Source organism: Anastrepha ludens, chromosome 2, assembly GCF_028408465.1.
Source record: "Anastrepha ludens isolate Willacy chromosome 2, idAnaLude1.1, whole genome shotgun sequence".
Classification (NCBI taxonomy): Eukaryota; Metazoa; Arthropoda; class Insecta; order Diptera; family Tephritidae; genus Anastrepha; species Anastrepha ludens.
The window spans coordinates 64,452,625-64,473,866 of NC_071498.1; the positions used below are offsets into that span (position 1 = coordinate 64,452,625).

Below are 21,242 nucleotides of genomic sequence, written 5' to 3' on the forward strand. Positions count from 1 at the left end.
AATAATATTGTCATGGCTGTTGACCGCGTGCCACCGAAGAAGCTGTTTGCATCTGTTGAGTCTAATTTTCTTCAAGCGCGTTGTCAAAAAATGACCAGTTGAGCGACCGAAGATTTTCCTGTGGAGATCATCTGTAATTAGTCTCGACATCGATCTGGTCAATACATTCATTTTCCTGGACATGATTTTCTGGCTTTTAGGGCTGCACTGGCAGGCGTTTGGAAAAAACGATTGATCGTGCGGTAAACAAACATTCTCGATGTATGAAGTTTTTTCAGCAATTCGTAAATATTACTTGCACTTTTACCACACTTTGCTAATGCAATCATTGCCATGCGATTTTCCTCAGCTTCCCACTCCATTGCCAACAAGCGAAATTTGCACGAAACTGATTATAATTGATATGAGTAGACAACAACGGAACTTTTTCTGCGAATTCGTTCTCGGCGTATGCATTGTAAAATTTGTCACAGAATTTATGGCAAGACTAAGTAATATGGTACTTGTAAATGTGTTGGAATTTCTGGCTAGAGTGCTCAGCATTGTTTTGTAGGGATATTTTTTTACACAAACAAAACAAAATTATGTTTGATAGTTTTGTTTTGACATTAACGAAACAAAATTTTTAAAATTTTGAAATTCTTTGGATTCAAATTAGGTATATGTTTTTGATCATCAAGAAAAAATAAATTTTTAATAATTATTTCGCATAATTATGGAAACAATTATTTTTAGTTTATAACGTTTTGCAACCTTCCTACATATGTACATATGTATGCACATAAATTAACTTAAATTTCTTTTAATTGCAGTCTCTTAGTATCCGTGTCGTTGTTATTTATCGCCATTGGCAATGGTTCCATACGCGCTTGCATAACCTCGCTAGGTGCACAACAATTCAAAGTGCCCGAGCAGGCAACTCGTTTAGCGGAATATTTTTCATTGTATTATTTTGTCTACTATTTTGGCATATTGCTGAGCAAAATTGTGCCTCCCTATGTACGCGCTAAAACACAGTGTTTCAATAAAACTGATTGCTATCCAGCGGTATTCGGAACGCTCGGCTCATCTTTTGTGGCATCTTGGTGTGAGTATAGATTTGCAGTGCATACATATTTTTGTTGTAAATTCTTTATTAAAGTTTAATATTTTTTAATTACATTTTGGGCAATTATGCTTAACTTTTTCCAGAAAGTATCAGAATATTTAATACTTTAAATTATGCGCTTGTTTACAGTAATTTTCACAATAGGCAAATTTTACTACAAACCTGAAAAGCTTTCCGAAGAAAATATTCTTCTAAAATTGTATGGTTGTATTAAACATGCTTTGGTGGTTAAATGGAGTAAAATAGGCAGAGATGAACGCCCTGCCTATTGGCTGCACAATGCAGTTGGCCAATACGATGAGGCTTTCGTGAACGATGTGGGCAAAGTATTAAAGGTTCTGAATTGTACATATAAACATTTTTTCAGCGAACTTTTGAATACTACTCACTTCTGATGAATTGCAGATAACTAAGCTTTTCCTGCCACTACCCGTATATTTCGCTTTGCTGGCACAACAGGATTCCAGTTGGACATTTCAAGCTTCAATGATGAATATGACAGTGGCAGATACGATAACCATACAACCGGATCAGGCAAGTAGTGGCCGTCATACCAGTGGAGTATATAACTTCTACAATATTAATTTAATTAATTTTCAGGCTAAAGCCATGGGGCCAATTTTGCTCTTCTTCCTTATACCTTTATGGCAATATATTTGTTTGCCCATCATTCGTTGTTTATGTGGCAACGAAATTAAACCGCTGCAAAGTGTTACCATTGGCGGTGTTTGCTCAGCGGTGTCGTTTATCTGTGCTGGAGTGCTGCAAGAGTACATCGTTGTAAGTGCGCAAATTTCGTTCAAAAGTATATAATGCACAAATAAAGCAGTGACTAAGTTCGATCGGTGCCGAATTTAAGGGGTTACACACGTCCAGCAGCGCTAAAAATGCGCTAAAAGAAAAACTTTTTTTGGAAGGGATAACAATAGAAATAAATATAAAAAAATTTTATACATTGTTTATTAGTACTTAAACTTTATAAAAAAATTTATTTTAATTTTTCTTTACAAAAACTAGTATATAAAAAATCACGTGAAAAAAAAATTGCTTCACGGTCTGCATCATTTCTCCTTGAAATGTTAATGGATCTGTAAAAAGTAAAAAAATTCTTGTAAAATAAAGCCAGATTTTTTTTATTTCGAAAAATTTTGCAATTTACGGCATTTGAAAAAAAGTATGATGTTTACCTACGTAAATGTCATACGTTAATTATGTTTATAAAAGTTTTTAATGAAAATATCAATAATCCGGGTCGACAGACTATAGAGAAAAGACTTTCGAATATTAAAAACCAATTGCATTAAAAAATATTAAAAACTGTATGAGTTATCATGCAGACTGTGCCGGAAAAAGTTGTTTCGAGAAAAACGAGTTTAAACTTTCAAGTGCATTTCGCTCGAGGCCATCTGCCTCAAACGAAGGTCAGCTACCTGTGCGCATCAAACTCTCGTCGAGCAGTTACATTTTCTACCATAACTTTGTATCTATGGGGAATTTATACAATCGACTTCCACAGAAATACGCCTAAAACTATAAAGAATAATAATCTGTAGAAAAATCGATTTTTTGAAAATTCTGGACGTATGTAACTCCTTAACAAACTCAGCGAATGTACCGTTAGATGAACGTAGAAGCAAAGAAATTACAAAATCGAGAAAGTTCAGTCCTACCCTCCACTATCTAAATCCACCTTACTTATTTCACCAAGCCAAAAAAACAATTGGTTTCAATTTGAATGAAATCGATTTGTACGATTTCTACGTTGTTTGTTGTGCTGTAGTGAGAAGATATGGATGGCAAAGAGCATGCAGTTTCAGCCTCTTCACCAGACTAAGCCTATTTCACCACAAAAAAGTCCAATAGGTTTTGATTTGCAATTTCAATCCATATCGCTCGTTTGCTGGATGAACATCAGGTTCTGAAAAATCAAAATGTGAAGAGAAACGGCTTTAAAGTTTCCAATTCGCTAAGCCTTCCTAAGTTAAAGTTAAGGGACTTTCTTCCGAAATACTGTTAATAGACTTTTTCACACAGCAAAGCGCGAGCTAACATTCATTTATGCATACTTATCTTTATGGACTATTACAGTCTCCCAGCAATATTTTTTTAAATATATTATTATAATAGGTTACATGCATTACAGAATAAAGAGTATCATAGTAGTAGTAAAAGTATTATAAGGTAGCTTATCGAGTTTATATTTCAGAACCATCCTTATGGTTATGTGAATATTGTCTGGCAAGTGCCCCAGTTCTTGCTGCTAATGCTGGGCGAGTTATTGCTGTCCATACCAGGATTGAAGTTTGCATTCACACAGGTAAGTACTCACAGAAAGTTGTTACTTTTAAATTACAAAATTCGTACATAATTATTGCATTATATATCTCTGCAGGCGCCTGCTTCCATGAAGTCTGTGGTTACAGCTGCGTGGTTCATCAACAACGCTTTTGGTAATCTCATTGTTGTGATTATAACGAAATTAAATATTTTTACTTCTCAGGTAAATTAGCATTTGAATGCACACCTAAAAGAAATAAACTTGTTTAAAAATTTATTTTTTTTCCCTAGAGTAACGAGTACTTGTTCTATGCTGTTCTCATGGTTTTTTGTATAATAATTTTTGCTATGTTAGCCTATGATTATGCGCTGCAACAGCAACCCAGTGATTTACACCCCAACCATAATTTATCACTGCCTACAGCGAAGGATGATGAACCTAACACTAGCGCCGCAAGCGCTGGCACTCGCAGAACTAGTGTCTAATTAGCTTAAAAGTATAGCAATTTTATGTTCAAAATAAAATTGTCTAATTTATTTATTCGTACAATTACATATTGAAAATATCATTAAATTACTTTCTAATCCAAAATTTTGAAAATATATTGCAATTCCAAAATTGTATCATCAGGCAAATCAGTGCAATGAACAGCATTTAATGTTTTACTGACTCCAAACTTGGCACGTAACGTATGTGGACGCAACATTTTTGCAATTTCCTACAGTGAATATAAAACCCATGTAATGTTATTACATTTTTACGGTTATTAGAGCATCTTACCGGATCCATTGGGCCACAGAACTGTCTGAACTCCTCATAGCCATCTTTGTTTTCATCTGCAGAAACGATTTCCAGCGCCATACTCACACCGCTTGCGAGTTGTGCCACCATTGGCTTTGTGAATTATGTTGAGAGCAAGTTCCATATATATGGGGTATTTACAAAAGAGTCGTAAGTGTTATAATGTATTTGGTAAACTTTAAACAGCTAAAAATATATTTAAGGGGTTCACAAGAATTTTCACATAGTTAAAATTGTTAATAGATAGACGGCAGCCGTAGCCAAATAGTTTAGTGCGTGACTAACATTCGGAGAATGCAGGTGCGAATCTCCGCGAAACACTAAAATGAAGAAAAAGGTTTTTCTAATAGCCGTCGCACTTCGGCAGGCCATGGCAAATCTCCGAGTGTATTTCTGCCATGAAAAATCTCCTCATAAAAAATATCTGCCGTTCGAGATCGGCTTAGAACCATAGGTCCCTCCATTTGTGGAACAACATCAAGACGCACACCACATATAGGGGGAAGAGCTCGGTCGAACACCCAAAACCTTTTTATTAACCGTTAAAAACTTTACGACATAAGACAATACGACACTTGCGACACCTTGTGAGGTACCAAATTTTATATGAAACATTATATTAGGATACTCACAATATATTCAGGCAATATGCCACGATATACTTCGAAGAATTCTTCGCAATTTACGCGCTCCATTAAATTCATGCGCAGTCCAGAAATTTTGAACCCGTTATTTGTTATTTCTGAGATTATACGTCCCAAGTTTCCTATAAGCAAAATTTTTTTTTACTAAAAGTTATGTGTAATATTATATATAATACTCACAAACCTTCTTTAATGCAATGTGGTTTTATTATGCCTAATGTGGAGTTTTTCAATCGTAGTGTGACTTGCAACCCATTTTTTGGATTGAAAAAGAAATTAAGGTCCTATCCCAAAATTGTACATGCATAAAAACTTTAATTAAAACATATACGAGTATGTAAAAAGTTTAAGGTATTTGAATCTGGCATTCGTTTATTCACCTGTTCTGCTTCCTCTTCATCATTTGGAATGTAAATACCTATGCGAATGTCTTCCCGTTCGAATAATGTTACCAGTGGCGCAATTGTGCTATCATTAGCACATTCTTTACTTTGTTCCTTGCATAATTTAATTTTCTGTACCGCATTATCGGCTATGACTTCGAAGCCAATAGAAGGTCCACCAATTAGTTGATTCATTAACAAGTTCCTATTTTCAAGCAGCCAAAAAACAATTAACGATAATACTGCACAACTGGCTGCATAAGGGCGCAATTCAACTTACGATATCTCAACATTGTGTTTTTTAATTAAAAAGGCCTTCACCTGCTCGGGTGTGAATTGCACCATAAGCCCTCTTTTTATACTAAAATTGCAATCGATAAGGGCACAGAGCACGGTACCCAAATGTTGAATACAAGTATACTTGAGCAGCAGGAAAGTTCTATCAAATGTACAAAAATGTAACAGGAATAGGCGCTAATTTACGTTTTTGAAATACTTTTTCCGATATTTGTCGAGTGAATTCTTGGTCATCTCATCGGCATAATCGACAATATCAAATTGTCTACCAAAAATGTTGATTTTTGAACCAATAAAAAAGTCGCGTTCAGCTAATTCGGGCATTTTGGTGCGCCGGAGAAAAGTGCGCTTGTGTTGTTGATCATACTGAAAAGTATTCATAAGCAGCGAATTCTGTGTCATAAGATTTCCATATTCCGAATGTCAGTACTTACCACTTCGATTGCATTGCCCGCCGGAAAAAAACATATAGTAAAGGTGCGTACAATTGCAGCTTCCTCCTGATACCATTCTGCTACAAAGGACAAACGGCGATTGAAAGGCTGCAGCAGTTAAAACAAATCAAACGTATGACTGATATTGGAATAAGGTGCATTGCTGTTCGCCACATGAACACTTACCATTTATATTGTTTAATTTCCCAAATTAAGTTTTTTATCTAGCAAAATAATTTTTCTGATGTAAAAATGTATTCAAATAAATGACAATAAAAAGTTTTCTATTACTTTTGATTTGGTTTCCCGGCAACCGGCAAACTATGGTGATTAATACAGTGGCTTTAAAAATATAGGTGATGTCAAAAACTGTGTTTCTTCTCATCAAGATTCATCACTCAGAATTCATAAAAAAAATATATTAAAACATGTATTTTTTAAACCCAAGTATTTATTAAATATAATTAAATTATAGGAAGAAAGTATTTGATTATTTCTAATATTTTTTGGAGCCCATTACTAACGCTATAGTCTTTATACTTCGTAGTAATACGCATCAAGTAGCATATCGTTGTATCCATTTCAGTCAACTCGCGTTTAAAATGTATTGTTATTTTATAAGCAATTCGCTATACAAACAAGAGATCTTTAGTTATGCGGTGCCAAAAAAAATGCATATAACCACAAAATTGAAGTTATCTCATGCATCGAATTTTTATCAATAGTTGGAGCGCAATATCGATAAGAACTCTAGTATGTTCAACAAAATACCGAACTTGAGCTTGATTGAATACAATCTATTAATTTTCTAAGGTTCCAATAACCGCATAATTCAAATTTAAATATTATTTGCATTTCGATAACAAGCATGTCCGGAATATCTATAAATATATTAATCCTAATTGTATAACAATTTTTAGATCGTTGAAAGTTATTTCTCGTCGTTCGCCATCAGTTCAACGCCAGACTGTGTGGTTTATCCGAATACGTCTAATACGGTTGGCATCGAGCCCAACCCCAGACCAAAAGTGTGCACCAGCTACATTTTCTGAGAAGACCCAAAGAAACTCTACTGTTTTGTTCTGTTAGACACAATCAATGTAACGACCGGGTCATCTTATAACTTGTTCTGTCCTTGAGACATACTAGTGACTCGTGCTACTCTCGCCAACAGACGGATATTGATGGTGTGGCAGGCTCAATTTCCATCTAACTAGTATTGACCCATAACCATTTATACTCAGTATACCTCCGGCAAATGAAGGAATCCCGCATAATATCAACACATTTATTCGTATGCACGAATAAATTCACTCATTTAACATTGGTCCCGCTCCGTCGAAGTGATTCACTGGACTTACCGTAAGGTGTTATCTCGAACGATGATAATCAAACCACTCCCAAACAAATTTACTTAAGCTGCTACAACATACGTATGTATTTGTACATCAAAACCAAGCGCATTAAAACACAACTTTCAGAATAAAAAAATACTTTAAGTTTAGGCGTACGATTTATTTCTTTTCGAAGCGTTTATTTTCACATTTTAACATTTTTATCAATACGGAAACATTTTAGTTGGAATATCGTAGAGGGACTGCGTAAGGTGAATCATTAAAATATGTGTTGATTAAATGAATTATTTGATTTGCAACAAGAAATGCTTTCCTTTAAGTTATATTAATCGCTTTTTGCTATTTATTACAAAACAAACAAAAGATTAAGACTGTTTTTTTTTAATTTCTTTTCCTGCCAATTTCCATATTTTGTTTTGAATGTAGTTTGCTTACGAATTCGCTACGCTATGCGCGAACACTAAACTTGTATTTATATATAAAAGTTAAAATATGCATTTCTCATCAATGTAAAAATATTGAATGGTTGTTAAATCGCATGCGATTTCCTTCATTTACAGGAAAAACTAACCTCCATAATCAACGTTTTTTTATGTGAATGTACGTAATGTACGTAAGTATGTAGGTTTATGTGAGTTGAGTGACTATACGGTGCACGTTCTTCTGGCTTATAAATTCTATGTTAGTACTCACGTACCTTAGTGAAAGTTTACCTCGAAACAAAAGAAAACATAAAATAATGATTTATGCTTTAGCATTAATTTACATACTAAATTTTAAATGATTTTTCAGTATAGTTGTTGAAATGTTTTTCGATTTTTCTTTTCCCCCATTTTTGGAAAAAAAAGTGTATTTATATTAATAGGGGATTTTTATGTATAGTTTGAAGTTTCTTTTTGTGATTTTTTTTAAGGTTATGTTTACTTCTGCACTCTGTTCGCTTCAGAAGACTTCTTATCGTCTTCTTCTATCGAAGAGTCTTCGCTTTCATCATTTTTGGATAAGCTGGGGATATTGTCATCATCTGAATCGTCATCGTCCAGACCCATATCGTCGAATTTCTTATCCCAAGACGAATTGAAAAGATTATTGAAGGGGGTTTCAGGTTCACCCTCTGCAAAAATAAACAACTTTCAATTCCTATTAAAACTTATGGGACATATTATTTTTATTTACCATCTTCGTCTTCAGACTCATTTATCCACTTGGCGAAATTCGCTTTCAAGAAGTGCAATTTGTTTTTATCGGTGGTGAGGGAAGTCCAGTAGGGACCCTTTTCTCTCTGTAATTTATTAATAAAGATGTGCAATACATTTAATATAAAATCATGTAGGGAAAATGAAATGAAAAAAAAAAAAATAGTTTAGGAAATAGTAAAACTATGGATAGGTCATGTGCAATTACAAATCTAGATAGTATTTCCTCCGTTATAATTGGTGTATAAACAAGTATCAAAGTCTTATGTTTTATATTCAAAAGCTGAGTTTTTTTGTAGCACATGTCAATGCCCTAGACTGAAAAAAAATTCATCACCAATTGCCTAGAACCGATAAAAAAAATATTTCTATACGCATTTAATTCATGAGCACATATAAAACTAACCGCTTGTTGCTTCATACATTAGAATAAATTTAGAACCAATTTTTATGCATCGGCATGGCGGCCGCCGTAGCCGAATGGTTTGGTGCGTGATTACCATTTGGAATTCGCAGAGAGCGTTGGTTCGAAGGCAATGGCAAGCTTCCGAGTATATTTCTGCCATGAAAAAGCTCCTCAGAAAAATATCTGCCGTTCGGAGTTGGCTTTAAACTGTAGGTCCCTCCATTTGTGGAACATCAAGACGCACACCACAAATAGGAGGGGAGCTCGGCCAAACACTCAAAAAGGGTGTACGCGCTAATAATATATATATATATTAGGGCGGGTCGATTTAAAAATCGCTCATTGCTCTGTGAAAATCGTATTCTAGGGATCAAAATAAGAAACTTTGCCGAAGGAACCATACCTCTAAAACGAATTCTGATGTTGTTGTTGTAGCAGCATAAACATTCCTCATACTTACATACGGGGAATGCTGCTGGAGTGACAGTCCTTGGCCGGATATAAATCCGGGTCGTTTCGGTAACGTAGAACCAACTGTCGTGGAAACGACAAATTCTGATGTCCCCCAATTTGGGTCGAACGAAAAATCCCACTTTGACCCATTTAGAGTGCTCCAATCGAGTCCAAATGTATGACCGACCGACGGCCGATCCACCCATGCCAGTGGCACACCCCTGGGGGGTTCCCCATACAATCATTTCAAAATATCACCATTTTTGGCCTTTACATGAGAAAAGAAACTAAAAAGTTCGACCCAAATTGGGGGACATCAGAATTCGTTTAAGAGGTATGGTTCCTTCCTTCGGCAGTTTTTTTATTTTGATCCCTAGAATATGATTTTCGCAGAGCAATGGGCGATTATTTTGCCTCCCCACAAAAGACACTAAAAGTTCGACCCAAATTGGGGGATATCAGAATTCGTTTTAGAGGTATGGTTCCTTCGGCAAAGTTTCTTATTTTGATCCCTAGAATATGATTTTCTCAGAGCAATGGGCGATTTTTTTGCCTCCCCACAAATCGACCCGGCCTAATATACGTATATATAACAGCAAAAACCTTGACAAATGCCCTCATTCCCTTGGCAGCCGGTTCTACGTTACCGGAATGACTCAGGTTTTTCCCGACCAAGGCTGCCGCCCCAGTAAGCTAGCCCTGCCTAGTGAACAGTTTATCATAAATGCGATTTTTTCTTAAAAAAGGAAATGAACCTTTTCTTTAGGGATTCCGACACGTATAGTGATAAAGTGTCTGGAGAAGTAACTGAGTCATTAGCTGCTACAAAAAATTCCAAAAAGTTGAAAGGAGGGCGAAAAGGACAAAGGAGAGCGCACATTTTGAGTCAATCAGCAACAACGGGATCATTTCATCAAAGTTTACTTGAATACGATCTTCTATTTGGTTACTCTTTTTTTAACTATGTAATGTACTCCTCGTTTGTATATTTGTAATTTTTATGTAAACATTTTTATAGCAAACAAAAGGAATGAAATGCCTTATGTTTAGTCCATTCTATATGTATATATTAAATAGTTTTCTCACCTTATAAATAGTGAATTCTAGGCACCTGCCAATGTTCTTACTCGTCACTCTTTCGGGATCCACGGGATGTAAGAAATTTAGTGTAACTTCATATTTTTTAGTGGCATCTAGGGCATTAACACCCTTAAAGGTGAAACTATTCTCGGTCACACTAAAAATAGTGCAAATAAAAATTTAATTTTTATGAACCATTTGTAATTAATATTAACAGTATTAATAATAATGATTAAATTAAAACCCACTTATATTCGATGTTGTTGCATTCGACATCAATTATGACATAGAGCACATCGTATCTCTGTGCCCAAGAAACTGGTGGATATATTGTTCTGTAGGAAGAAATAAATGAAAATAATTTTTTGTATTTTCCATATATTAAATTAATTAATTAATTAATTTTTTGTATTATACATTTTATAAATTATGATTTTGATTAATCTATTAAAAGAAAGCGAGTGTACCTACAAACATAACTGTACAATATAAAGTTTATATTGCACTTCTAATTATTTCATGCCAGTACTTTTATAGGCTAATATACACGAAACTTTTTTGAAAATTGCAAGTAGAAACTTGATCTATAATTTATTATATACTAAATCTAGAGTAACTGCATTCGCCAAGGCATTTATTTAACTCATCACGCAAATTTTTAATTTACCTATTATTGGACTTTTACCTCATTTAATATAACTAATACATTTTGCATATGCACGCCGGCTAGTAAGCAAGAAAACTTTACATACACAGAGGACTGCAAAGGCTGTTAGAATTTATCCTAAACTATCCCAAGTTTATTACTTCTAATATTTTTGAAAATTCGCTTTCAAACTGAAGAATGAACGAAACATATTAATTAAAAGCTATAAAAAAAATAAATATTATGATGTTAATCTTCTGGGCGGCGTATTTAGATTCATTCGAGAAAATGCTACTCAACATAACCTAAAAAGCGAGTAGTGAATTTGCGAAAAGAGCTACGGACACATAGCTGACTTTTCAGGCTGTTTTATAAATATTTATGTTATAGAAGCACACTTGGATATTCTAGTACGATGAACCTCGTGATATAAAGTTAGAAATGGACACCACATAAATATGATGCCCGTGGAAACTATAACCAACAAAATAACCAATGTCGTCAGCGTCGCCGCCACCGCCACCGTCGCCGTCGCTGCTTATGTTGTTCTTTGTACTAACAAAAACGCACGCCTGCGATGGTTCATGCATTTTCATGCTGCGACAGCCGCTTTTCCTTCAACACTTTGATGCACTTACCCCGTTGTTTCCGACATATTTCCAAATGTATTTCAAAACTACTTTGCGATCAACGCGATTCGTAACTAATATTAAACGCTTTTGTGTCTAAATTCGCTCGAAATACTGAGGAAATAGTTGCGTTTAACTGTTCGCACCCGCAAAAAAAGACGAATAGAAGAAAGAAAAATTTTGTTCGTGAAGTGTGATTATAATCATTGAAAGAACAAGAAAAATCAGGGCTGCATTCGAATTGATCTAAATCATAGTTCGTGCTGCCTTTTATTTTAGGGTGCCTAAATAGGTCTGAAAATTGTATCTTTTTCAACAAAAATGCATCTTTTCCGAAAATAAAAATAGTCGCATTTAATAAAATTTAGAAACATAGGTCCGTTTCATATTCTAAATAATTCGTGCCAAGAAAACCGTGCAAAAAAAGAATCAGGTATATTACATATATTCCAACAGCACATCCTTAACGAGATAAGTATAATTTAAATTATAATTAGTGAAATACTATAAATTGAAATTAAATGAATATATTTTTCATTATTTTTAATTAAGTCATCAGTATTACGCTAAAGCTGATCAAACACTTATTTGCAGAATGTTTCTAAGTTTGATTTTCTGGAGCGAAATAATCTACAATAGCGGATAAATCAGGCTGCACCAATTAACAATTAGTGTAGTCATTTGTTAAGCGCACCTTCTCTCTTTATTATTACAATTTTGCAGCTTAAATTACGGTTTCAGCTCAAACATAGTGGCAGTGTGACCGTTATGACTACAGTCGAAGCGTTGGATTTTTCGTTTTGCCACTTACATAAACTTAATAATATCTTACATAATTTCATCAATAAAGTTAAATCGTTTCATTAAGTTTTGAAAACAATTTGTGTAAAATTGTAGAATATTTCCTCTAAATTTAGTATATTTTTCTGTGCTAACCGTCGTGTAATACAAAAATTTCAGTCTGTGTTACACAAAATCCCTCCCTGATCAAAAATTATTAATATATTCAGAAAATTGAAAATACAAGTTTATTCCCAGTGATATTATCTTCTCCAAAGTACTCCCCATCAACCACAACGCGTTTGATCTAGCTCTCGAAACATTTCTGGAACTCTATAGCTATCAGAGCAGTCTCGACTTTTCCATTACTTCATTTCGGTTGTTAAAACGTGTTCCCCATAGGGGGTTTTTGAGTCCTTCAAACAGAAAAAAATCGCAGGGAGCCATATCCGGAGAATTCGATAGCTGTTGCATAGTATTCGCTTCGTTATTGGTCAAAAATGCGCGGATGAAGCGACGGTGCATGCAAAATAGAGCAAAATCCACGATTTTTTTTCCAGGTAAACGTCTCATATCGCCCAAATAATAGACCTTCTTAGCTCTCTGAACCCACGTCTTGTCGCCAGGAATGATGCGTTTGATAATGCGGCTATTGATCAACTTTTATTTAACTTTACTCATGTTTTCATCATTTTTCGATATCGACGGCCTGCCACTACGTTCGTCTTCCTCGATCGACTCTTCATATCTTCTGAAACGTTCCAGCCTCTCGTAAATGTCTGTTTTCTTTAGAGCATCTTTATCGAAACTGTTTCCCAGCATTTCTAAAGTTTTTGCTACATCCCCACGCCACGTAATTCGCTCTTTAAGCAATTCGTGAATTATACACGTGGAAACAGCGCATTCGTTATTTACTTTATCAGTTCTCCTTCTTGTTTTTGCTCTTAGTTTTTTATTGCTAAAATAAATGACATAATCCCAATCGTGTTCGATACTTTAATAAAACGACAGCAAACATTAATATAAATCTTTACAAGCCATTTTTTACTACCCTCTGTTTCTTATTTTTCTATTGAATTTATTTATTTCCGCATACAAACGCCAGAATTTTACTTAATCCCTTAAAGGGATCTCGGTGCGTTTCTTAAAAGTCTAATCAAAACGAATTTCGAAATATTATATCTAGTTCGATAACACATTGAAAATTTTGAAAATATAGCGCCACCTAGGTGTGTATTCTTTGTGTGTTAAAAATTTCCCTGAATACGTTCAACCTGCCTTTTTTATTGACCTTTTACATTTGGTTTTGGTACTTTTTATGACTTTTTCGACAGTTTGTGAATTACTCCTCGTTGTCTTCTTCGCTTAGAAAAAAAGGTAATTCATGACATACCTATTACTTAACCAATAAAGTCAACATCCTTTTAGTTATATATTAAAAAACTTTAACTTTCTCAGAAAATGCTTCGAGTCGCTTCTGGACAAGTTGCTAACGTGTTGCGTGGTGCCATAGGCCTATCTGGTCGTGTTGCCTCCGTCGGCTCGGTCCGCGCTTCACATGGCGAGGAAAATGAAGAAGTTTTCAACAAGCGCTACGAAGATTATTTCAACCGCAAAGATATCGATGGCTGGGAGATTCGCAAAGGAATGAATGACTTGTTAGGCATGGATTTAGTGCCGGAACCCAAGATCATTGAAGCTGGTCTTCGTGCTTGTCGCAAGGTGAACGACATTGCTTTGGCCATTAGATGGTTGGAAGGCTGCAAAGACAAATGCGGTGACCAAGAGAGTACCATCTATCCCTACCTCATCCAAAGCATTCGACCCACATTGGATGAATTAGGCGTGCCAACACCGGAAGAATTGCACTATGATAAGCCCGAGTTGGCCTTGAAAACTGTCTACGACTTGTAAATTATGGGCCCTATCAGTTTAGTAAAAGGTTAAAGTGATGCGAGTTAAACAGAATTGTTTCCATTAAGATAAAAAATGTGCTGTAAGGAATGTTCATTTAATTTTTGTTTTGAACATTCGCTTAATAAATGTGTTGGATTAAAGAGCTGCCGACAATGCGAAAAACGTTAACGAAAAATTGTGTTTTTTGTTTCTTGTGCTTATGTAATCAATGTAGTCATTGTACTTAGAATACAGGCGTAAGAGCCCACAGCTGTGAGGTTAGTATAATTAAGGGGTAAGAACCAAAGCAGTTGCGAGATGCTGTAAATAGAGAAATAGATTTTCTTATTTCGTGATTAGTGTTGCTTTTAATATTCTCTTCATTAGCACAATAATGATTCGCTATGTATGTAGCAAGTATATATGTATATATGAATCTGTAATTGGTCTTTATTATATGTTTGGCACAGGGTGAGTTGTGCACTTTAGTACTGTACGACGACTGGACACTTATGCTGCCTTCGAAAGGCAGATGGTTTTTATGGGAAACTTTGAGCTTCAAAACCTGGTCAACCGAATGGTAGGCTTGCACAACCTTTCGGCCATGGCGGCCCAAGAACTTTTTTTATGAGAAAGATAATAAAAATAATTAACTCTTATACTCTCTAGAACTAAAAATCAACTTGAGTTATAATTCACTATTAAAAGCAGAAATTTTCTCACACTACTGCAACGTTTTTTACGTCTGCCTAGTGAGTTAAAGAAAATAAATTGTCGCCACATATATAATTTAAAGCACTGTTAATTCAATTTTAAAATAAAGTTTGAGTTCCATTACCAGATAACCAAAACGATATGTTGCGTAGAGTGACTACATTACTTCCTAAAATCGCGTGCCACTCCAGACGTCTAATTTCTTTAGGATCCACTCGAAAATGCATGCACATGCACGAAGAAGAACCGGAACACGTTTTTATCAAACGCTTTGAAGACTTTTTCAATCGTTGCGAAATCGATGGTTGGGATTTGCGTCAAGGCATGAATGATATTTTAGGATACGATGTGGTACCCGGTCCTAAAATTATAGAGGCTGGGTTGCGTGCATGCCGTCGACTCAACGATATTGCCTTGGCTATTAGATGGATTGAAGCATGCAAGGATAGATGCGGCGATAAAGTAGACCAAATATATCCGTATTTATTAAGTAATATACGTCCCACTCTTAACGAACTTGGCATACCGACACCAGAAGAGCTGAATTACGATAAACCAGAGTTGGCACTTAAATCTGTATTTGAAATGTAAAACTACAAACTTCTTCGTGATTTCGAATTTGCGTATATTAAAATATAAAAACTCCACATGGTTATTATTGCCTTCGTTCATAAGTGATTAATATATGTACATACATTTGTCTAACAATCACTATCACAATGTATAGTTTGTTAAATTCTTTGTTAATAGGTTGTAAAATTTAATTTCCCAAACACCTAACATCTTGAAATTTATGCGCAACTTATTTACGACTTCCATTTCGCAAGTAGATCAGCCGCCTTTTCCAAGTTTTCCTGCTTTTTGATAAAACAGTAACGCACAAAATTTTCACCAAGTTTTTTATGTTCTTCGCCATAGAAAGCACTTGGCGGAATGCCTTGTAGACCCATATTTTTCGTCATCCACTTAGTGAATTTATAGTCAAGATATTGGTCGGTCTCAGAAGTTAAATCGATTTTATTGCCTGGAATTATATATACAATTTAAGGTGCTTCCTTGCATTTTCAAATTTATCACATACCCAATGAACTCCAATCGGCCAACATGAAATAACCACCCTCGGGCACGGTAGGTTTCAAGCCCGCATGCTCTAAAAATTTCACCATAAAATCACGTTTGACCTTCAATTCCTGTGGCAAACTATTAAAATAACATTCTGAAGAGTCCAGTCGCTCTAGTTCCAATTCAAAGGCACGTGCCACCGCCTCTTGTATTGGAGTTGGGCATGTATACACTGAGTTTTGATGCACCATTTGCAAATTGGTTATAAGATTGGCTGGCCCATAAGCCCAACCAATTTTCCAGCCAGTTACCGAAAATGTCTTGCCGGCCGATCCAATTGTAATAGTACGTTCCCACATGCCAGGCAAAGTGCAAATGCGAATGTGTTTCGCATCATCATATACCATCCATTCGTAGACCTCATCGGAGAGACACAAAACGTTCCACTTGCGGCACAGAGCAGCAATACGTTCTAATTCCTCTCTATGAAATACCTTGCCGATAGGATTGTGAGGTGTGTTCAATATAATCATCTTGGTCTTGTTATTGAATAGTTGCTCAAGTTCGGCATCGTCTAGTACCCAATCAGCCGAGCTCATAGTACCATTCGATTTGTTCTAATAATAATGTAACAGAGTCCGGAATAAATGATACATTGAAAATGACTTAATGAGCCATATTTGTAAACTTGCTTACCGGTTTTAGGGCTATAAAGCGTGGCACACCGCCCGCCATTTTCACCATTGGCTCATAACAGTCAAAGAATGGTTCAATGATTATCACTTCATCGCCAACATCTACATGCCCCATTATTGCCGAATAGAGTGCTTCGTAAGCGCCCGAAGTGATTAAAATGTCACTAAGTGGATTAAGTTCATGTGCAACTAATTTTGAATAAAGCTTGCTTAGAGCTTGAACGAGTCTAACATGACCCTAAGGAGAAAATTTACTTAATTAGCGAAAAAATTATTACAGTATAATAAAGGTTTTTACGCAAACAGCTACTCACATAACCACGTGTATACTGCTGCAGCATGGGATTGTCGCTCTTCGCTATATCCGCCAATGCGTCTGTGACATAGGAGGGTGGCAGCTCGTCAGGAAATCCTTGCCCTAAATTTAGGGGCTTGTACTGCATGGCCAATGCAATGTACTCATTCCTGCAAATTAGAATGTTTATGAGTTGTGATTTTTCGCAAATACTTTTTGTTTTTTAACGCACCAAACACTGGGCTTACTACCCTGCAAGCGTTTCGGCAATCCAAACTTATCCATTGTTGTGTTAAACTGTTCTCTCTGCTGGAGTTGTTGGATTGTACTGCTTAGAATGGCTTGTTTACCTCGCAACTGACGCGCTTGTTGACACAAAAGTCGTGATGGCAGACTAAGCATCTGAAAATGGATCTCATATATTTAAGCTTTACGCCGCAAACATTCACAAGTACAAATTCTTATCTGCACAATTACATAAATGACAGAAAGTTATCAGCTGTTAAACGGCTTAATGTACATTGTTAAGATGACGATATGCAAAATTGAAGTAAGCAATATTTTTGGCTAATTACATTATTATGATTTTTATTCTACTAAGATCACAGTAAATAAATGCAACCGGCTTTCGCACTATGCGCGTTCGTTGTGCGTCTTGACAATCCGAAACACTACTAATACTAATTAGCTTTACATAATACGATGCGGAATATTGAATGTTTTATACAGTAGTGCGCAAAACCGAAACAAAACGATACTAATGCGACTGTAGGTTTGGGCTCGCCGTGTACCTTACTACTGATGAGGTTGTGAGAACTTGGGTTTTAAATGGAATGATAGCCATTTGAAGAGGCATTATAAAGAATTTAAGTTGTCAGAGACTAACGGAAAAATCGGTGCTATATATTATTAAATTTGATTATAATTGATTGATAAACGAAATAACTGCCGGGGGAACGTAAATATCTCAGTATCCACTATTGATGAGTTTCAAAAAGGCTCATTTTGATTAACATTTTAATTTTATTTATTTATTTGAAACCATTAATCAGTTCTAATTATAATTTTTAAGATGTCTTTCTGTCTAATGTATACTTGTAACTCAATTTCTTTAATAAAAAATGGTAATAACAATAAAAAAATTCACATATTTTACCACGTCGAGTGAATCTTTGAACACTACGAGAACCTGTTTGGAATACTAAAATGAAGCATCTGCGGATATTGATTTTGGAATCTGACACACTTTTAAAAACCTGAAATTGAATGGGACAATTGTCATGCAAATGTGCAGAATTTACAGAAAAAACAATACTCATAATGCTGTTTGTAGTATTGTAACAGCATAAGCTTTCCCTCTATATAAAAAAATAAATGTGCAGAAATTACAGAAAAAACAAGACTCATATACAATAACAAATGCTGTTTGTTGCTATTGCAACAGCATAAGCATTCCCTATAAATGTTTGTGGAGTGCCAGTCATTGGTCGGATATAAATCGGGGTTGTTTCGGTAACCAAGAACCGACTATCGCGGGTTTTTGATGTTTTTTTTTCTTCGCACACTACATAATGAACTGCTTCTCATTTATTTAAACGTAGAAAATATATATTTATTCGAATATCTCACGTAAAAGTGTTTGTGATATAATATAAAACACTTTTTGCTAAATATTTTATTACTTGCTTTTGTTTTGCACATAACTGTACATACATATATAACATCATTCTGCTTTGGCACGATCATGCACTTATTCCTCAGGTAGCATTCCAAAATAGACAAGTTGGACACAAGGCGAATTCTCTATCATGCTTGAGTGTGCCCAACGATATTTGTGAAATCCAAGGCACATATGTACCTATACATATTATATAAACCTGGTGCCTCCTTCTGCAACGTACATTTTCGATATCATAAAAGTTGCTCAAAACTGGGATGTCTTTTGATGTTAAACGAAACATCTTTTAATACTGACAACGTCATAAAAAGTTATGTTGTGGTAAACTGCCTAAGAAATATGCATCCCTCAAGGAAATGGAGCCAGAACAGTCACACTCACTATTTTATAAAAAAAAACTAGAGAAAAAAAATAGCTCATTGCAACGTGGACGTTTTTATTGATTTAAATAACCAGGATTTGTGATTTCAATAAGATATTGAACAATATGTGTTATTTCAAGCACAAACCAAATATTTTAATGATCTCTCCTTTTATCAATAGGCATCAGTGAATCTCTATTTTTATACCTTATAACAGTATTTTAGAAGTCAAAACTACTTTATTAATCAACTGCCCTTCAAAATTACACATTCACTTTCACTTCTATGTTCGTCAATTGCAATATCGCGTGAACATTGATAAAGCGAATACCTGTTGCATATATTTAACTATGGAAATTAAAATGAACCAAACCACGAATGAAAGTATAATACTTCATTTAAATGCATTAATATTTACAAGTATTAACAAGACAATGCAAAAATTGAATTGGCAAAATCGCGCATGCGTAGTAGTTAACATTATTTAGTTGTGTTGGAAAATGACAGTTGTCAGTTTTTTCCCCAAATGTCACATCATTGGCAGAACTTGAAGAGTTGCATTTTAAATTTCTTTTCTGAATCTTTTAGTTTTACAAATTATGATATTTTTTAAACAAAATATCATAGGTCCACTTTTTTTTTAAATGCTGTTGGAAATGCCATTTCCGCCAAAGGTGATCATAACAGACGCATGATAAACGATTTGTTGTAGCCGGAAATTGTAGTACGTTCAATATGCATTAATTACTAATAAATCCACGAAACTAATCTACCCGTTCACATATGGTAGATTACCTGGAAAATTGACAATCAGCTGTCAATACTGTTGTGAAAGGTTTTTCTTCATAGAAATTATTTTGGTGGAATATTTCGGAGTTTTTGGTTTGTTTAATTATTATGAAGAAATACATTTGAAGAAAATACAAGGAGAAGGAATAGCTAGTTTATTCGAAATTCGATATTTCATTTTATAATAAGTAATAAGAGGACACACGTTTGTATTTTAAAATATATTACGCGCACAGTCCATTAACGTTTTAGGCTCTTAATGTGAATAACGAGCAAGTTATTCGTGGGATGGAGCCAGAAACGGTCCCCAAAGTATTGGGAAACTGGGTTACTTTGAAGTCAACCGAAGCAAGCACAAGAATGAAAACGTATTTCATAAATAATGGGAACGTTTGATATTACGAGTTAACTACTAATACTCGTATACCTGCTTATTTGTAATGAATTAAAAAAAAAAAAACAAAAAAACACTGTACGGAGCATTTTAATCTTTTAACAAGTTACTGTTTTTAATACAAGCAGATGACTACACCCAGCTAAAAAGGAATGTTACACAGAAACCAGCTACAACCCATACATGTTGAAAAGAAATCTATCATCCTTGCGAACCATAGGCGTTTGAAAGGTGTACAAAAATGCCTAAATCGGGGTAATAGTTTTTGAGTAATGCCACAGAAAGTTTCTCAATTTGTATATCATCCCCTTTCTGTGTTAACCTAATATCTACAAAATCATAATTTTCAGTAAATCGATAAAAATGTTTAGAGTTACTTTACTTCTATGAAAAGTTTTATGACGTTTTTGGCGATACTTATAGTAGTTAGATACGAGGTTTTTGAATTCTTGTGTATAGATACTCGTACGAGAAAAATCAAAACGCTCTGAAAAAAATTCTATAATCATTATGAACATTGTGTGTTTTATTTTACGTAACAGGAGTGATAAGGAGTGTTTTTCACTAAAAATCTAAATTTCGAAAAAAAATTAAGTTACGAGGTTAACACAGAAAAGGGACGATATGCATAAAGATATTTATCAGATTTATAAATTTTGCAAATGGCGGCGTATGTAAATCATATTTGACACTTGTTAACTAGACAGCTGCAATATAAAGAGAAAAGCAATGCAGGGCGTAGAGGTCAAAATAAATATTTGCATCATCCAAAAAAAATTTTTATTTAGTAAAAAAGTTAGTCAACAATGAAATCGGTTCCTTCGTATACACGGAAATAAATATAGTCATTAGGATCTGCAAATTATA

General features: G+C 34.9%; 6 protein-coding genes across 16 annotated transcripts in view; 3 read left to right on the forward strand and 3 right to left on the reverse strand.

Moving 5' to 3' along the window:
- LOC128871644 (peptide transporter family 1) overlaps positions 1–4,039 on the forward strand; it is a 26,763-nt gene extending 22,724 nt beyond the window's left edge. For all 4 annotated transcript variants that reach the window (XM_054113545.1, XM_054113546.1, XM_054113547.1 and 1 more), the window contains exons 5-11: positions 813–1,087; positions 1,238–1,443; positions 1,514–1,642; positions 1,709–1,888; positions 3,315–3,425; positions 3,501–3,608; positions 3,677–4,039. In XM_054113545.1, coding sequence (XP_053969520.1) covers positions 813–1,087; positions 1,238–1,443; positions 1,514–1,642; positions 1,709–1,888; positions 3,315–3,425; positions 3,501–3,608; positions 3,677–3,871 — 1,204 coding nt within the window. In that variant the 3' untranslated portion in view covers positions 3,872–4,039. The remainder of the gene's footprint in view (positions 1–812; positions 1,088–1,237; positions 1,444–1,513; positions 1,643–1,708; positions 1,889–3,314; positions 3,426–3,500; positions 3,609–3,676) is intronic.
- LOC128871645 (nucleoside diphosphate kinase 7) lies at positions 3,899–6,271 on the reverse strand. Its single transcript, XM_054113549.1, has 9 exons — positions 6,132–6,271; positions 5,946–6,053; positions 5,711–5,877; positions 5,495–5,653; positions 5,212–5,419; positions 5,016–5,115; positions 4,820–4,953; positions 4,167–4,280; positions 3,899–4,104 (listed from the first exon to the last, which is right to left on the reverse strand). Exons 1-9 carry the CDS (start codon positions 6,132–6,134, stop codon positions 3,967–3,969), a joined length of 1,131 nt encoding a protein of 376 aa, XP_053969524.1. The 5' UTR covers positions 6,135–6,271; the 3' UTR covers positions 3,899–3,966.
- A 1,168-nt stretch (positions 6,272–7,439) lies between these two features.
- On the reverse strand, positions 7,440–11,905 carry LOC128871646 (uncharacterized protein CG16817). The gene is made up of 5 exons (XM_054113550.1): positions 11,720–11,905; positions 10,684–10,770; positions 10,442–10,592; positions 8,477–8,582; positions 7,440–8,414 (listed from the first exon to the last, which is right to left on the reverse strand). The coding sequence occupies exons 1-5, from the start codon at positions 11,734–11,736 to the stop codon at positions 8,221–8,223; spliced, it is 555 nt and encodes a 184-aa protein (XP_053969525.1). The 5' UTR covers positions 11,737–11,905; the 3' UTR covers positions 7,440–8,220.
- A 1,863-nt stretch (positions 11,906–13,768) lies between these two features.
- Positions 13,769–14,582, forward strand: LOC128871648 (cytochrome c oxidase subunit 5A, mitochondrial-like). Its single transcript, XM_054113559.1, has 2 exons — positions 13,769–13,867; positions 13,949–14,582. Exon 2 carries the CDS (start codon positions 13,952–13,954, stop codon positions 14,402–14,404), a length of 453 nt encoding a protein of 150 aa, XP_053969534.1. The 5' UTR covers positions 13,769–13,867; positions 13,949–13,951; the 3' UTR covers positions 14,405–14,582.
- Positions 14,583–14,680: 98 nt separating this feature from the next.
- LOC128871649 (cytochrome c oxidase subunit 5A, mitochondrial-like) lies at positions 14,681–15,755 on the forward strand. The gene has a single exon (XM_054113560.1). The coding sequence runs from the start codon at positions 15,242–15,244 to the stop codon at positions 15,689–15,691; it is 450 nt and encodes a 149-aa protein (XP_053969535.1). The 5' UTR covers positions 14,681–15,241; the 3' UTR covers positions 15,692–15,755.
- On the reverse strand, positions 15,702–19,694 carry LOC128871647 (kynurenine aminotransferase). 8 transcript variants are annotated; one of them, XM_054113551.1, is made up of 6 exons: positions 19,611–19,694; positions 17,385–17,554; positions 17,172–17,322; positions 16,859–17,095; positions 16,182–16,779; positions 15,702–16,124 (listed from the first exon to the last, which is right to left on the reverse strand). In XM_054113551.1, exons 1-6 carry the CDS (start codon positions 19,671–19,673, stop codon positions 15,907–15,909), a joined length of 1,437 nt encoding a protein of 478 aa, XP_053969526.1. In that variant the 5' UTR covers positions 19,674–19,694; the 3' UTR covers positions 15,702–15,906. The 8 variants fall into 8 exon arrangements, with proteins under 8 accessions (XP_053969526.1, XP_053969527.1, XP_053969533.1 ...); XM_054113552.1 differs by having other exon boundaries at positions 19,586–19,656; XM_054113558.1 differs by having other exon boundaries at positions 19,566–19,625.
- Between the last annotated feature and the right edge of the window lie 1,548 nt (positions 19,695–21,242).

Excerpts from the sequence above, each read along its gene's own strand:
- LOC128871645 (XM_054113549.1), bottom strand. Across the intron at positions 5,654-5,710 it reads CTCGACAAATATCGGAAAAA|AACTTTCCTGCTGCTCAAGT; the intron begins GTATTTCAAAAA and ends TACATTTGATAG. Across the intron at positions 4,954-5,015 it reads ACCACATTGCATTAAAGAAG|GAAACTTGGGACGTATAATC; the intron begins GTTTGTGAGTAT and ends TTTTGCTTATAG.
- LOC128871646 (XM_054113550.1), bottom strand. Across the intron at positions 10,593-10,683 it reads TGCAACAACATCGAATATAA|TGTGACCGAGAATAGTTTCA; the intron begins GTGGGTTTTAAT and ends CACTATTTTTAG. Across the intron at positions 8,415-8,476 it reads TGAGTCTGAAGACGAAGATG|AGGGTGAACCTGAAACCCCC; the intron begins GTAAATAAAAAT and ends TTATTTTTGCAG.
- LOC128871648 (XM_054113559.1), top strand. The coding sequence starts at position 13,952 with ATGCTTCGAGTCGCTTCTGGACAAGTTGCTAACGTGTTGCGTGGTGCC.
- LOC128871649 (XM_054113560.1), top strand. The coding sequence starts at position 15,242 with ATGTTGCGTAGAGTGACTACATTACTTCCTAAAATCGCGTGCCACTCC.
- LOC128871647 (XM_054113551.1), bottom strand. The coding sequence starts at position 19,673 with ATGTTAACTACTACGCATGCGCGATTTTGCCAATTCAATTTTTGCATT. Across the intron at positions 17,096-17,171 it reads AGCAGTATACACGTGGTTAT|GGTCATGTTAGACTCGTTCA; the intron begins GTGAGTAGCTGT and ends TTTTCTCCTTAG. Across the intron at positions 16,780-16,858 it reads GCTTTATAGCCCTAAAACCG|AACAAATCGAATGGTACTAT; the intron begins GTAAGCAAGTTT and ends CATTATTATTAG.